At 43.3% G+C, this 18,901-nt stretch overlaps 1 protein-coding gene across 7 annotated transcripts in view; it reads left to right on the top strand.

Annotated features, from left to right (window-relative positions):
- Window positions 1-4,022: 4,022 nt before the first annotated feature.
- The window catches only part of SYNE3 (spectrin repeat containing nuclear envelope family member 3), a gene marked incomplete at its 3' end in the record, with an annotated part of 40,232 nt that continues 25,353 nt past the window's right edge, over window positions 4,023-18,901 (top strand). For 6 of the 7 annotated variants that reach the window (XM_072428060.1, XM_072428062.1, XM_072428063.1 and 3 more), the window contains 2 exon segments: window positions 4,023-4,100; window positions 15,755-15,912. In XM_072428060.1, coding sequence (XP_072284161.1) covers window positions 15,769-15,912 — 144 coding nt within the window. 7 annotated transcript variants of the gene reach the window in all.

Genomic DNA, 18,901 nt, shown 5'->3' on the forward strand with positions numbered 1-18,901 from the left:
TACTGAGTGCAGGGATCAGGGGTATGTAACATACAGAGTGCCAGGGTCCAGTGTGTGTAGCATACTAAGTGCAGGGATCAGGGGTATGTAATGTACAGAGTGCCAAGGTCTGGCGTATGTAACATACTGAGCGCAAGGATCAGGGGTATGTAACGTACAGAGTGCCTGGGTCTGGTGTATATAACGTACTAAGTGCAGGAATCAGGGGTATGTAATGTACAGAGTGCCAGAGTCTAGTGTATGTAACATACTGAGGGCCGGGGTGTGGTGTATGTAACATACTGAGCGTAGGGATCTGGAGAGTGTTGTATATAGAGGTCAAGTTTAAAAATATGATAAAGTCTGCAGGTCGCATGGGTCAGCATTATGTTATTTGCATCTTAGCATACAGAGTGCAGGGAATTTGGTGTAAGGCACAGATTGTGGGGGTCAGGTGTAACATGCACAGTTTAGATGTAATGTACAGGGGTAACAAGGGTAATGTAACAAGCAACTGCAGGGGTCAAATAGTTGTCCACTCTCTAATCCTAAATTGCAGATGTATGGTGCTGTGTTTAAGGATGCCCTCTTTGATCTTACACAGATCTGTATGACGGGCAGCTTCAGGTCATATAGTGGTGGGGTTTGGAACACCAATGTTAGCAATGCCCATGCTGCCAGGATACACTTACTAAAGCAGCCATTTCTAAATTTCATATTTAAGGTGTGTTGGTTTGGAAGGATGTTTTTATCTATCCAGCTTCATCGACCTAGAACGGGAATGCTGGAAACTGGCTGCATGGTTGTTTAAGTACATTGACTTTCTGAATATTCCAGCCAAGCAAACAATATTGGCCTCATGTGGGCAGGAGCAGCTCCTAAGCATTATTTTACAAATGTTCCCATTTCAAGTAAAAACAGTAACAGATAAAGAGGTTTCATGTGTAAAGCAAAGTTTTTTGTCCTCCCGGTTTTGTTTGGAAGTTCATTGATGCTCTATATTTTTCCTGCATGCAGTTTATTTACGCTTTTTCTTACCTCATGGTGAAACATGTTCATCTTTTTGTGGTGGAGGTGCCCAGCTCTTATTTTAGACATATGGCTGTCTGGCTCCATTCATAGCAGCGATCGTCTGTAGAAGACAGAACCAGGCTGTCACTTGTGTCCGTGTGTCAGGATGATGAGGGGGACATCTGCTGCGGACACTCGTCACCCACTTCTGTCCCGACTCTCACTTTCCCCCGTTGATGGTTCAGAGTCCGAACATATGCTGGAAAGCTTTAAATAGAAAAGGAAATATTCATTCCATGTGTCTGATCACAAACAACTAGAGAGAATTGTTGATGTAGCATATGTTAAACAAAATTAAAGGAATTCTCTGCTTGGAGCAAAATATATATATATTTTTTTTAGTTTACAGAATTTCCAAACATAACATGAGAAAATCCAGTTTTAGTTTAAAAAAATAAATGGAAAATGTTTCTAGATAAAGGTGTCATCACATTGCTAAACTGAGATGTGCTCCGGTGGTAATTAGAGTGCATGGTAAAACAAACATTAGAACAGAGGCGTACTTTTTAAATAATAAATGTGTATGGGCTTTTTTGTAGGTTTTCAGCTCCCAGGAACACAGACATTGCTGCGGTGAGGCCAGGAGAGACAAATCACACTGCAGACAACCAGATTTGCGTTTGGCTGCAGTTAAAGTCTGCAAAGAACAACCGTGCAACCGAAATGTCTCTTTTGGAAACAAGTGATCTGCTGCAGCCTAACCTGTCCTATTCACTTGAATGGGAAAGGTTAGAACTGTAGTTGAGTCTGTGGCAGAATGCTGTGGCTCACTGTGGGTGTGAAATAGTCTTGTGAGTGTGTGTGTGTGTGTGTATATATATATATTTTTTTTTTTTAGTTTATCTAAGCAATAAACCCTTTGATATATTTGAGCAATAGACAAGTCTTTTTAAAATTACTTTATTTTAGTTTTATTAAGTTAAAAAGTTTGCATTTTCTAAAATATTGACAATGCATATAGTTTTTTCCTAAAGGAGGTCACAGTCTCTGAAAAATGAGAAAAGGGTTAAACGTTACCAGTTTTGCCTAAAACCGGGTTGGCTGTTAATATGCAAATCAGCTAATTTCCTGAAGCAAAAAACACAGAGGGCTCTATTTATAAAATGGGGAATCTGACTTTCCCTGCTAGGAATCTTTCAGGTCTATGTGTTTTAATGGCAGTAAATGATTCCCACCAGGGAATGTTCTAGGGAATGTCAGATTCCCTGTTTTATAAATAGAAGTTGATAATATTCTCACCCAGGGATTTTTATAAGAATAATTTTCTTAGACATAGCATAGTAATTCACAGGTGACACTATATTTGGATATTTCAAAGCACAACGCCAGGTGGCTACAGGTTGGTCACACACAGGTGAACCTGAAATCCCCAGTGATTGACAAGCAAAGGCTACTCATAGGGATCAGTGCAGTGTGGTAAGCAACTACTGAAAAGTAAAAGCTAACTGCAAGTTATTTTTACATTATTACCACTTAAATATTATTTTTAATGGCCACAATTTGTGTACATCCAATGTCTTTGCAAACCCAGATCTTACCATGCACCATCCCTGTGCAGAGAGCAGAGCTGTGGGAGGGGCCCAGAAGGCCAACCCAATACACAGTGCCTGCAGAAAACTACAGGGGGGCGGAGACAAGACCAATCCCCCTGCACAAGGCGAGGGAGCAGCGCTGACTGGTCTTTATTATCTTTTTTCTGGAAGGATTTCTGTATCTCTGATATGACATTGAAGTTTTATGATCAGTTTATATTCACATAATGCTGAGTAAAGCTCTCTGCGCAACAAGTGCAGCTGGTTCGGATCCCTAGGCACAGTGGGGGAGAGCCTTAATGCAGTATTGGGGTAAGTATCACAGCGTGGTGTATATATGAAAGCTGCCACAACATATGTCACAACACATGGCTAAATCCCATCCCATGTCCTTAGGAGAGGCCGCACAGCAGACTTAGAGCTCGGCAGGCATTGTAATTTATTTCTGCGCCAATAAATTTAAAGGGACAGTTACCCCAAATATATTTAGGTGCTGCTGTGGCATTCATAGAATTCCATTCCCTGTTCCCAGAAAATTTAAAGGTGCCAATTTCTCATTTAAAAAAAAAGGTCAGCTGCTGAATTCCCTTCAAAAATAATCATTTTATTGTATTAGAAGTGAAAATCTTCGTGTATGTACTAGGCCTAGTACCAAGATCACATGATCAACAACTATCAAGGCATTGTGAGTGTTTCATATCATTAGAAACTGTTAAAGGGATACTATCACTAATCCAGGGATACCCAGCTAAGTCATCCCTGTTATTAATATTATTATTATTAAACAGGATTTATATAGCGCCAACATATTACGCAGCGCTGTACAATAAATAGGCACTACAACACCCATCATGCAGTTTAATTTTTTATGATTTGCAGAGTAAAGCAGGCTGCTTTTCTGCTGTAGAACTACAAGTCCCAGGCAGCCATAGAACACATTCCCCATAGAAACAAATCAGACCAATTGCAGATAGGACACCTATGCTTGCTCTTGTAGTTCCAATGCCAGCTTGGCAGCCTGTAAGCATCCGGTGTGGGACTACAAATGCCAGCAACAGGATTGCAAACTCACAGCAGCGCATGCTGAGGGTTGTATGTCTACAGGAACACTGCATGATTATGTTCCATGGCTGCCTAGGTTCTAATAACAGACTGCCTGGGACTTGTAGTTCTACAGCAGATATAAGCAGCCTGCTTCACTCTGCAAATCAGAACTAAACAACTGCATGCTGGGTGTTGTAGTGCCCTAAGGCTTATGCTGGGAGGTGTAGTTCCTTAGTAATGAGAGGACGATGACTCCTCCATGCTGATCAGGGATTCTGTAAGGAAGAATTGTTTTATTGTTACGTTGTAGCAGCTGCCAGGATTGGGCACGCGCACTGCACATGCTCAGTGCCTTGGCATACAGCGCTCCCTGTACTATGCCCAAATATGGAACAGGCTCCGCCCCCTGCCAGGAGCTCAGCTTCGAATCCGGTCCAGTGTACAACCAGCGCCTGCTGCCCTCCATACTACCAGGTACGTCACTGCCCATACCCCAATGGTGCCCAGTGCTGGGGGTGACCCGATCCGGGCACAGGAAGACCAGGGCTAAGGGGAGAGTTGTGTGACTGCATGACATCGAACGGGCTGCAGGAGGGGTGCTAGAGCTCCTTGTGCTGGGGGTAAATGCAGTCCAGGGTGCCCGGATCACCCCAAAACTGACTACATGTGCAGGAAAGTGTTAGAACTTAATGTCATGGTGGGACAGGGAACATATAAGTGACTGTGGCCCCCTGGGAATGTGCAGAGAGGGGACACAATGTGATGGAGAATGTTAGAAGTGGGATCGGATCATGGTGGGACAGGGAACATATAGGTGACCCCCTGGCAATGTGTATGTGCTCGGGCTTGTTACAGGGAAAGTTGTCATTTCTAACATTGGGGCACTGTGCATGCAAACTGCACTACGGAGACGCCTGGAATGTGCAGAGACTGTTCTGTATTAATGGAGAGAACCTGTCTGACATGGGGACCATGGGGGTAAATGTGACCCCCTGGACAAATATACAGAGAGGAGAAATAATAGTCTGTGACAGTTCTGTATTACTGGGCAGTGTCCCCATACAAAGTGTCAGGATTTGGTGTCACAGTGGCTCAGGGACTGTGCTTGTCCCCCCTGGGAATGTGTATAGAGAAGATAAGAGTGCTACATTACTGGAGAGTGTAAGAACTTGGTGCCAAGGTGGGGCAGGGACCCCCAAGATCTGTGTAAAGAGAGCATAAGGAATAATTTGTTACTTATAATGTTATTTATAATCTGTGACTATTGGAGAGTGCTGGAATGTTGGTTCTTGGTGGGACCTTATAACTCAGTGTGCCCCCCCGGGAATTTATTGTATTGTGGAAAGTGCAACTGGCACCAGAGAGTGTTCTGCATTACCAGAGAGTTACTAATCATACAGGAGAGCGTTAGAAGGTGGGGTTCATGGTGGGACAGGGACCATATTAAATGTTCCCTTGGGAATGTGTATGTGCTGGGGGAATCATAGAGGGAAAGTTTGATACATTGGGGCACTAAGCATGAAAACTGCACTAGAGAGACTGCCTGGAATGTTGGGCCATGGTGGATCAGGGACCTTATTACTAAAGGTGTCCCCTTCCCTCGTGGAATGTAGGAATTTATTGCACTGGACTACTCTGAATACCAGAAAGTGTTACTATCATCAGAGAGTGTTCTGCATTACTAGAGAGAGTCACTAATCATACAAGAGGGACAATATGTGTGTGTGTGACCCCCCCGGAATGTTTATATCCTATGGCTTCATGGAGTAAATACTGCGAGACCTCCTGGAGCACAGAAAGGAGAAGTAAGATTTGTGACAGCTGTGTATTACTGGAGAGTCATATTATAGACGAGTGTTAGAGCTTGGCATTTCGGAGGGTCAGGGACCAGGGTGCTGTATTTGTCCCTCTGGAAATGTGTACAGAGAGGAGACCTAAGAGTTTGTTACAATGGGCCGATGTGACAGCGCTACATTCCTACAGAGTGTTAGAACTTTAATCATTTCCGGATAACTGTATTGATTTCTTATACCAGGTCACCATGATTTTTTCTGCATTACTAGAGAGCGTTACTAATCATACAGGAAAGTGTTGGAATTTTGTGTCATGGTGAGACAGGGACATTATATTTGGATATGTCCCCCTGGGAATGCAATAATTAGTTATAGTGGACCACATTGACAGCGCCGTGCTATAAGAGAGTGTTACTAATCATATAGGAGAAAGTCAGAACTTTGGGTCATGGTGGGACCTGGTAACTAAATGTGGGAATGTAAATTTTTTACCTCCATAAAAAAATGTGTAACTCCTAACGCTCTGTGCCTCATACAGCACTTCAGAGACCGATATTGATCATATAGGTGACTATTAGAACTTAAGCTCTGTACACACGTGCAATAGTTAAAGTTGGAAACAAACGATTAACAACCGTTCGTCCGATAATCGTTAACAAAAAACGTGCACAACGCTGATGATCGAAGATTGTCACCGGAAACGAACGACCGTCCCGGTGGATCTGATTGGGCAACGTTCATTTGCTATCTAATGTGTGTACGGACGTTCAGTAATCGTGGATTGTTCTGCAGTACACTTTCTCCTTTACATGTCACTTCCTGCATCGTTCAAACGATCGTATCTAGTGCGTGTACATTATTGGTGGATCGTATCGCTACAGCACGTACAGAATTGTGCACAATACAATCGTTCAAAATAATCGTGCATAATCGTTAGTCGTTCAGTTTTCTAGTGACAGTTCTTGCACGTGTGTACCTAGCTTTAGAGTCATGGGGGGATTGGGTTGATATCGCTGGATGGGTTTACTTGTCTTTATATTTCTTCTTCCCTTCATACATCACGGCTTTGGCTAGGACTGCTATGTATTGGGGACTGGGGACTGTTAGAAGGTTCCAACTCATGGTGGAGCTGGGTGGCGTTGGGGAGTCAATGCGGATCCTCATCTTTTTACAGTGTTGGGCAGTTTTTGACAATCATCTGACGATGGAAGCAATATTTATTAAGTGTGTGTATGGATCTGAAGGGTCATGGTGAGACTGGGTCCCTTTTAGTGATAATGACTCCATGAGGTTGCTTGTATGTCCATCTGCACACAGTGCTGTTACCATGATTATATAAGAGAATGTTAGAACTTATTACCATGGTGGCGTTGGCTATTATCACTTACCATGACTTCATTATTTTATACCCAGTGGTGTTATTATTATTATTATTACTACACAGTATTTATATAGTGCCAACATATTACAGAGCTCTGTACAAAGTCCATAGTCATATCAATAGCTGTCTCTCAAAGGAGCTTACAATCTAATGTCCCTGCCATAGTCATATCTCTTTATTACAGTGTAAGGTCAATTGTGGGGGGAAAGCAAATTAACCTAACTGCATGTTTTTGGCATGTGGGCGGAAACCGGAGGAAACCCACACAAACACAGGGAGAACCTGCAAACTCCATGCAGATAGAGTCCTGGCCGAGATTCAAACCTAGGACCCAGCGCTGCAAAGGCCGGAGTGCTAACCACTGAGCCACCATGCTGCCTAATATTGGATGTCTGTGCTTCTCTATGCATTGCATGTATATCATGTCTGGTTTGGGGGGGCTGTGCACCACCCTAGGTAAAGCCCACATGTGGCATTGAGCCCCCATGATTGAAGTTTTTAGCTTTAGATGGAATCAGCCTGGGAGATGCCAAAAAAAAACACTCAAACATTTGTCTTGGCTTGGTAAAGGTGATTTCGCCCTGTGCCATGCATTGCAGCAGACCTGGCATTTTCCTCTGTGGTGTTGGCACTCTGAGGCTGCATTGTAAAACTGCTAGGTCACCTCCACACTGTAATGAAGCAAAGACGGTGAGCTCTGTTCTTGGCGCTGAGCTGGCTGGCACTTTCACTTTCTCTTTTGCTTATTTGTTGGACATGAAATTATTTCTCAGCCTGAGGTAAAGTTGCTGTGGAACCTCTGAGCAATGAGACGATTGTGTTAATGGCTTGGTTGCTTGGGCCAAGATGATGTAACTTCGGAAGCCGGGATTGCCAGGTATCCACCGTATCCTGTGCATGCACCTCTCACCTTATTTGACAGGTAAGAGGAAGGACCAATATCACCGAACTTGCTAGAAGACCTTTATAATAAAATAATGGGGGGCTCCAGCAGGAAGGAAGAGTGGGGTGCAGCTGGAAATGTAATTTAGAGCCAGGCCAGTGCCAAAGAAAAATGAAAGTAGTTTTCAGCTTTTTACCACACCACAAAAATAAAAGGATCACAATATAACCAATGTGAACATCACAAAATCCATCTTCAGGTAAAATAAAACAATTCACAATATGCCGTTGCTGAAAATTTGCAGGGCAAATGTAAAATATTTACATGGCAGTCATGTAAATATTTCATGTAAATTATCGCCCTCTGTTCTGTCACTTTCTAGCGTGCAGAATGTATAGCAGTGGCTGCTAACAGTTGTTCTGGGTTGTATTTTGGCCTTTGAAGAGACGCTGTGGTCGGTGGCGGTGTACAAGAATTCAGCTGTCTGCAGCCACCACCCACCACATGGGCCGCCATGCTGCAGGCGAGATAGGCGGCATTCCTGAGTGGCGTGCCAGCTGTGACTGTTGTTGTTGATTTGCAGAGCTGTGTGTATATGGGTGTGTGTTTGTATTCTGTGACAACTTTCTACCACTAATGATACGAGACAGCTGAGACTAAAAGTAGACCAAACTGATTGTGTTTGCTAAAGCCCTGCGTATCAACAATCACTATGCTTTCAGTTTCATAAAATACTCTTTTTAACCTTTTTTTGAATCTCAGTGCTGCTGATCTTTTTAGCTTTTTTTGCATACTTCCAGTGTAGGAAACTCATGGCTCCTTTATGATGGGATTGCCAATCATCACTGGGTCTCTGTGCTTCTCCATACAAGATCAATCTGTTGGTAGGAGCCAACAGGGTGCTGTATATAGCTCCCTGCCCCTGTTCTCAACTTGCACATTCTCAGCCCTAATATAAGCAGTGCCTGGCTCTTGGAAGACCTTGATAGGTAGATGTCAGTTTGGAGTGGTGGATGTTCCTAGGTAGGTTGCATTGCATGCAGACCACCCACATGCTTAGTGCCACCCAGTGCTTAGCCTCAGCCTAGCGCCCCCTCCAGTCCACCCTAGTAGTTCTAAACAATAGTAATGTCATTTCCTGTCTACCAAGACACGAAAAGAGGTTTTTTGGCAATGTTCCCTCCCCCCACCCAGAACACCCTGATTTTTCCATACACCCTGCACCATGGACGGCATTGACATTTTGCTGCGTAGTCACACAGGAAATGGCTTTGTCTGAACAGAAGCTATAAATAAATAATTTTGTATTTGTGTTAGCAGGTGTCACCAATTGCTTGCCGCCTGTGTGTGAGCGCATTGAGGCAGAACACGCATTTTATGTCACATTGTCACAAAGCATGGAAATGCGTAACACGGCAAAGTTCATTGCAGTTTTATTGGCACCGCAACACACCTGGGCAGTGCAGCAAAATGCACATGTGTTGTAGAACACAACCCATCCGTGTCCTGTGCAGCACTGGGTTCAATTTTGCATGCCTGGTTTGATGCAATGCTTTGGCGTCATCCCCTAACGCAGCACACTGAGACACACAAATAACTTGGAGTACTGAGGAGTCATTTATAGAATTCCCTCCCTATAAATAGCTGTGTTTGAATGGTGACCATGTGCTCCATCAGACCCCTCCGCCTAACGCCTGCATGTGATTGCAAGGATGACTCTAAAATATATATTCTGCAGCTTTTATTAAAATCTATGCCACCACAAAGATCCTTGTATCTTCCAATGATAAGGTGACAACGCTCTGTCTCTGCATCTAGTCCCGCTCCTGTGTTGTCACCTTGTTACACAAACTTCATTAGGTTGGCATGCTTCATTGTTGTCGCCATGCAGCCATTTTTATGTAGACAGGACAAGGCTGCAAAAAGACCGCAGAAGATCAGCAGCTCTGAGAAGCAACAGAGGATAAAAAAAGGTTAAAGTGAGTATTTTATTATCTTCATTTTATGCATCAAAAGGAACTGTTTTATCATTGTATTTGCCCCGACCTGTCTTCATTATGCTTGGGCACAGCTGTGTTCTCCTCGGAAGTAGCGCGCTCCGTGTTAAGCGGTCTCACACGCCAGGGGCTGTCTGGTCTCACCCACATTACACAAAAAGCCTCTGTAATCCCTGTGATTATGTTAAAACCTTAATTGACTCTGTCACAAGAAATGGCGGGCAGCTTAGTGAGGGGGCGAGAGAGGTTTTTTGTGTTGCATGCAACTCTAATCATATATGAAAAAAAACACACACATGGGGCACAATGATGGGCATTATTATTATTATTTACTTCTATAGCACCAACATATTCTGTGGCGTGGTATATAATGTATAGAAGCAGGGTCTGACCCACAAGAGCTTACACTCTAATGGCCCAGTTTCTTATATCCCCCTCCAGCTTCTCAGTTTTAGGGCATCGGGCAGTTTAATCTATCGGCTGTGCATGTTTCTGTAGATTGCATTTTGGCAAATTGATATCGCTGTGAAATAATTGATTGCACATTGGTAGTTTTTCACAGGGACAAAACCTCTGGGTGTCCCCCATTAAGCTTTGAAAGGAATACTTGTGAAAAAAGCCACTTGCTTTATTTAAAAGTTTTCTGCTTTTTTTTATTTTTTTCGGGGAGGGGAGGTTGTAGTTGGGATTTACACTGGTGGTGAGGTTGGGGAGTATTTTCTGCTTCCTTATAGCAGGAAACCCTCAGGAGATGCAGTGATCTCCCTGGTCTCTTCTAGCTGGGTGCACCACCCGGCATTTTTTAGAAATCACTCCGCTGTTTCTGGGTGATTACTGATGAGCTGGGTCACAATACAGGGGCTGCCACCCACCTACAGCTTCCTCCCACCCAGCTTCAAATCATTTCTGGGGAGAACACTGAGATGCCACATGTAACTTTTCCCAGCGGTGGCTCCCTAACATATTCCTGATAGAACAATATATACACAATTGCCTTCCTCTGGATCAATGATACATGTGTGGTTCTATCTGGAATTTGCAGCTCTTCTTGTGCAGGGATCTCCCCGGCTCCTTTTAGCCGGGTGCACCACCCAGCACTTTTCAGTAAGCACCCGGCTGTTTTTTGGTTGGGTCACCATACAGGGGCTGCCATCCGCCTACAATTTCTTCCCACCCAGCACTTTTCAGTAAGCACCCGGCTTAGGAAGATTTCTGGGTTCAGCCCTGTTGTAAGTTTGTTTCCCAGGTGGATGGACTTGTTTTTTTTTCTACCTGACTAACTATGTACTTACCTACCAATCCATTCTTTATTAGTTGTGTATGAATCCTTAAACATGATTAATACTTATTACTGTGTGCTAGTAAACACTTCAGATTTAATCACATCTATTTAGGTGATTATTAATAGCTTGATTCATATATATATAGCACTGACAGAGTCCATGGCCATGTCACTAACCGCCCCTCAGATGAGCTCACAATCTAATGGCCCTATAATAATCTATAACAATCTCATTGTTAGCCCAGGAATCTCACACAAACACAGAAAATGTACAAAATCCTTTTGGATGGTGCCCTGGCCTTAATTCAGATCTGGAACCCCAGTGCTGGTGGGTAAATGTGCCATCATGCCATCCAATACTCCGGGGGTCATTCCAATTCCAATTCCACAGAACTCATCACCACATCCGACATAAGGTGGGAAGACATATCACAATGGTGTGAAAACTTGTTAAACATCTAATTCTGTTTACTTGTTATGCAGCCAGACTACACGAGATCAGCAAAGTCTTTGTCCTCAGGTAGACTAATATAGTGTTTTTTAACCTTTATAACATGGAGAAACCCTGGAAATACCTTCCAGGTCTCGGGGCCCTCCTTCTATAATCCCTATATCTACAGCTCATAGTATATTAGTGTGGTGGTCAGTGGGAAGAATGTCACCCTTACAGATAGCCAAAAACATCATTGGGGTCACTTATACTGACCTGAGAGGTGCAAACTGCTCAAGGAACCCCCAGCAACCTCTGTAATCTCATTCCACCTTCATGCCACATGGCCTGGTATAAAATATCATAAATGATGAAAAGACATAGAAATGCATTTTATAGCATTTCAAATTAATATGTAAACCAGGCCTAGGCAGCCGGCACTTTGTCTTTTGAGGTTTCCTTTTAATCCTACAATAATGATTCACTCAGCAGTTCATTTGTGGGGAATATCAATCACAGATTTGTTCAGGGATTAAATTTGATCCCACGAGTCAGAAACAACCGATCAGCCTGATTGTGTGATGTTATATAATCCGTCCTTCTCAGGTTTCTTTTTATTTGTAATCGGCTGTATTTGTTTCAAGAAACAAGTGGACCTCAGCACAGCAGCTCCTCAGTCAGATTAAGTGTTTAATTTTAAAGGAAGCGCTTTTGTTATTATTGCCTAACTCCCGAAAATGCAATTTTCCTGGCTGAATCTGGAATTCATCCCTTCCAAGTCACTCAAAGCACCCGATTTATTAAAGCTCTCCAAGGCTGGATAAGATTGGCTATCATGGGAGAACCTGGGTTATCCAGCAAACCTGCAATCCTCCATAGCTTTGACTCAGTAGGGGACGCTGCAGAGAGGCTGTTGCTTCAACACAGAGAGTGCTCTTCTCCTGCTTTGCTAGGACCCACGGAGCCATGGCAGAGACCTTGCTGTGCTGTCAGTCTGACTGCTGATCAGATCTCATTCGATGCCAGTCTATAAGCCTTGCACTGTATAGGATCACGCCAAGTCTCTGCTAACAATCTGGAGCACTGGGCACAGAGGAGAGGTGTGGCAATAACAAATTGGGGGGTGAGGGGTAAAATTATGTTTTCTCTCAAAGCAGAACCAACTAATAACCCTTGCATTGGGAATTCAAAGTTCAGCTTCAAAGGCTCTAACCCCCTGCAATGCCCTTTATAATGTGGGCAGCGGGCATGCACATCATCCGCTATTAGGTAATGGCAAGTCTTGACATTCCTGCAAAAATTCAAATTTGCTCAGCTACCAGCCCCAGCTTTTAGGTTTTAGGCTTTGACTTTCTGACAATTTTGTTGGTAAATGGATCACTGCAAGGTTTATATTGTTGTCTGGGCTGCTTTTAGCTGCAGCTTTCTGTAGAGCCAACAAAACAATTATTGAAATATAATGCCGGCAGTGCAGGCCTGGGGATCTGTCCAAGCATGCTCAGCCGACACAGCCAGGTACCCGGGGCATCTCAGCTGCTGCACAGCGTCTGTCAATCACCATCTGGGTATTTCACTGAGCTGTGACTGAGCAGAACAATTGTACAGGTCCTCTTCTCCGGGCCAGCAGCTGCAGGATTGTTGTCACATGTGCTGTCACCCCGGTCTGACACACGTGCCATCTGTCAAGTGCCACCAGACTAGACTGTCCCAGGAGCACCTAGAGGTTCCCACGCCAGGCTGGCCGGGTTATCAGGCTCAGGAAGCAAACACTTGTATATATTCAAGTCATCAGGAGTCACAAAGTGACAAATGTAACCCCTAACAATAAACTTTTTGTTTCTCTGTTATATGTAACATTGGAAGCATTTTATTTTAAGTTCAAAAAATGTTCTGTGCTGTCAGATCACAAGAGCACAAATCAACAGTTAAAGTGGAACTAAACTCAAAATAACGCAATCACGCTTACCTTTAATACCGCAGATCTGTCGGGAGGTTTCTTGGTTTGGGTCCCACGTCGTCCCAGTATCTGTCTTCGGCCCGGCGCACAGGAAGTGCTGGGTGCTGACATCTTCGTCTCTCTTTTTCCAGGTTCTTCTTTCTGCGTCACCCGATCTATCACTACGCAGGAGCGAGATCAGGTTATGTAGATGGAGAAAAAGATTGCCTGCGTGGTTAGATCGCCAATTTTTCTCTTCCAATAAAGAAAGCGCTCCTTCTGCGCATGTCTCAGATCAGATCATGCGCAGAATAAGCAGCCAAGAGCCTCAGGGATGCAGGATGTAGGTATCCCAGGAGGCTCTGCGCTCCCATTCTGTCTTGAATTTAGACTTAAAATAACCTGGAACTTTTTTTATTGATTTAGATCCTGTGCTAGGTTAGTGAATTTCTATCAGAAGCTGATGGATTTATCCTGGTCACAATGCAGCCGTGCCGTTCCAGGGACATCTGTCTGACTCCTCAGGGTCATTGGGCATTATGACTTCTTGCATCTCTTATTTGTTTGGAAAGCAGAGGTAAAAATGAAACAGAATTTCCTGGTGATTTCAGAAGCCGAACTCCAGCCATACTTTGATGCCCACTGGTACTGAGTATTTTTTTGTTGGAAATTGATGATGATTTTGTCCTGGACACCTTTTTAGTCTGTATGGAGCATTAGAAGCTCCAGTAACCCAGACTGATGGACTACAGCATCATCTGCCTTCTCTTACATATCCTTCACTATATGAGCCCCCCTTTCATATTCTAGCTGGTTTGAATGGCATTCATTCCATGCCCATGGCGTTTGTTAGCATAGGCTATGTACATCCTAAGGCCCCATATTAGTAATGTCCCAGAAATCAGCTTTACAGAACACTAAAAGTGTGGATCTGAATGGAAATCATTAGCTGAACATATAAGACCCATTTAAAGTTTCTGATTGGTTAGGCATAGATGAGATGTCTTGGTAAATACTGACATAAAGTGCATGAGTTATCATGAACGTATCATCAAGTACATTCTGTTCTGAAATTGTTTTACAAAACATTGAGAATGGCAGAATCTTGTACAATCCTCTGTGCTATGTGTTGGCATTTCCAATCGATTAAAAGTTCTGAACATCTCTGTTGTTAGAAGTTTTTGTTTTGCTCAGCGTTGCCCTTCCTCCGTGTTATATGAATAAAATCCAGATGTAGATATAACTTTATTACTCTGCTCGTGACTAACCAGAGGAAACCGCCGGGCTGCGGGTAAAATGAGTCACAGGAAGCTCAGCTCGCAGCGAGGAATTCCCTGTATGATTCTAGAGGCTGAGTGCAGCTAAATATTGTGCAGGCCAAGTTCTGTTACCAGGGATTTGCAAATGCAGCAATGACATTGTAGCCACCACAGCGCATTTTATGTATCAGCCAATCAGTCTGCAAGGCAGGCACAGAGAGCAAGCGTGTGATTGGTTAAATGGTAGTGCATGACTAAAGTAGACCTGCGGCATCGGCACAGCATACATACCAACTATGGCACAGACTTTCTAATTTCCAGGCACCCTGCAGCAATGACAGGTCCAAGATCCAGTACTACCACATGCCAGGAATCCGCCCGACTCCACGACCGGCTTCCAGGTCGTAATGATGACACTGCTGCTTATACAAGACTTTTGATGCACACAATTTAGATTTATATCCTTCCTAATTATTGGAAAATATATTTCAATTAAAGTATTAGTGCCCAGAATTCATTTTCAACCTCCAGGCAGATCTGCTCAATGAAATCCAAAGGAATTCCTGGCACACATGCTGTAAAAACAAGATTCCTTGGAGCCTCGCTGATCCCTCATTAGGTTGTGTCGCGTCTCCAGCGTTTACATTCCAGCGCGCTTTCCGTTACTTTTGTTTTGATTTGAATTCATCTCTGAGTCATTTTACAAGCCGAGGACAGCAGGGCGGAGCCAAAACTTCCATTTGTGCCGCTGAATCAGAAAACCCAGTGTACAGGAGAATACTTATTATGAACATTCTGCAAATATCGGGGTGTTAATAAGAATAAAAATCCTATGATTATTATCATTATGTATATGATTAATTGGATTAATATCATTGATTATTTTGTTCTCTTGATTTTGGCTTTCAAACTGCAAAAAATGAAAATAAATGCAGAGCCCACAGAATGGCCAATGAAACGCTTCTATATATATATTAAACATGTAATATGTTCCCTGTCATGTGATAAAGTGGGTGAGGCTTTCTGTTTTAGTACAAAACATGCTTTTTGCCCAATCCCGGCTTTGGCAGGTTATTTTTAATGAGATGTATTACATGAATGCAGAATATTAGCCCCGGAGGGTTTTAAATCCCAGCCATGTGATGTAATATTTTTATTGTTTTGCAGCGTTACCTCATGAGATGACTCAGTTGCCCCAGGATGAGTTTGAGACGTGTCTGGAGAAGGCCGAAGCCTGGATGAAAGATATTCACCAGAGGCTGAAGGAGAATGACAACACTCAGGGCCCCAGGTCGGCCCTGGAATCCCGCCTTCAGGAAACCCAGGTTGGTCTTAGGGATGAGATGACCTTGACACATATTTGGTTGTTAAAGGGCCACTCTACCAAAAATGATTTATCATTTGTTAGCTTGTGATGTGACTTGCTGCGTGCCATTCCTGTATTGCATTTCTGGGTCTTGGCCATTATGAGGGGCTGTCACCAATGCTGCACTGGTCTGTACACCAGCTGTGCCCATTATGAGGGGCTACCACCATACCAGTGCTGAGCTCCGGGGTCCATACACCCACTGTGCCCATTATCAGGACTTCCCACCAAACCTACAAGGAGTTTCCATGTCTGTACACCAACTGTGCCCATTATGAGGGGCTTCCACTATACCAGTGAAGCCTATCCATCTACCATGACCATTACAAGTGTTCCCCACCATCCCTGTACTGAGTTCCTGGCTCTGTACACCAGCTGTGTGCCCATTATGAGGGGCTCCCACTATACCAGTGCTGAGCTCCAGGGTCTATGCGCCTACTGTGCAATTATGAGGACTTCCTCCTATCCCTGCACTGAGCTCCGGGGTCTGTACACCTAGTGTGGCCATTATGAAGGACTTCCCACCATCCCTGCAAAGAGTTTCTGTCTGTACACCAGCCGTGCCCAATATGAAGGGCTCCCAAAATCCCTACTGGAATTCTGTGTCTAGCACTTGCAGCCACTCTGCATGCAGCAGCTTCCCCATTGCAGGCACTGGTTTACCCCCGGCAGCAGTTTGTGGGTCTGTAGAGGACATTATGCCCATAAGGCTCTCTCTGGATTGCCATGCCAGTGTCACATTCAGCCTTTCACAAGTATTATTTGTATTTCATAATTTTTGAACTTTTGAGCAACTAGAAAGCAGTAAAATCTGCACATGGAATTCCTTTCATTTCTAGCCAGATATTTCAGGGCCGACTTGCAGGTTCATGTTCAAAGCTCTACCTTTTGTAACACAGATAAGAGAGTTGTATATGACATTCCCGGGAATCCTATAGAACCCCCGCAGGGCAAAGTCTGTTCAAGTCACCCTCCCCCTGTCACCCTCCACCTGCAGCAATATTATTATTATTTATTCATTTTGCATTACTTCCTACCCTGACTACAAAGCAGTGTTTCCTAACCAGGGGTCTGTGAAACTCCGGGGTTCCTCCAGAGGTTCCCAGGGGTTCCATGATCAATTCAGGCTCTCAGGTCAGTTACCACTGACACCAACGATCTTTTTGTTCTCTAACTGTTACATTCTTTCCACTGACCACTACACTAATATACTTCATATTGGTGCACACAAAGTTTATTTCCTCTGTGACTTATTGAGGATGTAAATACATCTAATTCAATATTTTATACTTAGCTGACTATAAACATTAGTAACAGTCAATATATATATATATATATATATAGTGGGGGCAGTGTAATGATCTGGGGTGCCAGTGGGGCAGTGTAATGATCTGTGGGGGCAGTGTTATGATCTGGGGTGCCAGTGGGGGCAGCATCATGATCTTTGGTGCCCCGTAGCGGCAGTGTTATGATCTGGGGTACCTGTGGGGGCAGTGTTTTTTATCTGTGGTGCCTGTAAGGGGCAGTTTTATGATCTGGGGTTGCTTCAGTTGCTCAGGTCTAGGATCAGCAATGTTTTGTGCCCAAAGAATGATGTCAGCTGTCTCCCTGAATATAATGAATGACCAGGTTTACCATCAGCATATTCTTCCCTGATGGCACGGCCATATTCCAAGATGACAATGCCAGGATTCATCGGGTTCAGATTGTAAATGATTGGTTCAGGGAGCAGAGGCATCATTGCCCCCATGGATTGGCCACCACAGAGCCCAGACCTGAACCCCATAGAGAATCTTTGGGATGAGCTGGAGAAGACTTTACACAGCTCCAATCCTCTCATCATCAATACAAATCTGGGGGAAAATCTTGTGACATTGTAAAAGATTTAACCAAACAATACCACTATAAATATGTGTCCTGAAATGAAAGATAAATGTAGTCAAATAAAAAATTCAAATGTGGGACTTTCTTTTTTGCCTGGCACTGTATATAATTTACACTCTGCATATTACGCAGTATTGCATGCTGTAGTCTTGGCAAACATTTCAACATATGGAATTATATCCTCCAGAAATGCACAGCAGCCCAGGAAGCGCAGCATGCAGATCCCTTCCACAATACCTCTTTAATTAATAGACAGAATGAAGGGTTGGGATTATATATCTGTGTGCAGAGAGCCCGAGGGATTTTGGAAAAGTAACAAAAGGTTTTCCGCATCTCAGTGACAATGTTAGAAATTATTACTTGCCAGCCAAGACAATTTACCTTGACATGAAATCTTTATGGTGCTGCACAGAGCAGTGGAGCAGATTTGCAGTGTGACCGGTGGACTTGTTTCTGTTCTGTTTAACAAGAATATCATAAATCTTTATTACAGGTTTGTTCACACAGATTAATGCTGAGCTGATCCCCAGGAAATGTGTGCAATGGTTCATTAGGCTTCTATTATTCCACGCTCAGAGAATCACCTACATTTATGTGATTAGATCAGATCACAGCATTTCCCATCTCAAATAACAAGATGGGGATGATCATGTGACACTTTTTAAGTTACTTTGATATTTTTTTATTATTAGACAGCAACCTAGAGAAACCTGAAGGCTATACAATCAACTGGACACTTTTATAGCAATATATATATCAATATATGTCAAATGTTCATCAAATATTGATTGGGCCAATTCGATAAATAGTTTGAGAAAGGCTTTGTTTCTTAATTTGCTAATTGTTTGCATAAACTCCATTGCATAAACTTTTCTATTTCTGATATCCATTTCCACAACTGTCCATATGAACAGGCCCTGGGTTCAATCTACAAATCCTATTTACACTTTATATATATATATATACAAAATAAAGTGTTTATATAGTAAAGTGTATCTAGAGCACACAGGAAGTTATCATCTTACATAAATTCTGTCAGGTCAACAGGTCAAAAAGGATGAGAT

Source organism: Pyxicephalus adspersus, chromosome 12, assembly GCF_032062135.1.
Source record: "Pyxicephalus adspersus chromosome 12, UCB_Pads_2.0, whole genome shotgun sequence".
Taxonomy (NCBI): Eukaryota; Metazoa; Chordata; class Amphibia; order Anura; family Pyxicephalidae; genus Pyxicephalus; species Pyxicephalus adspersus.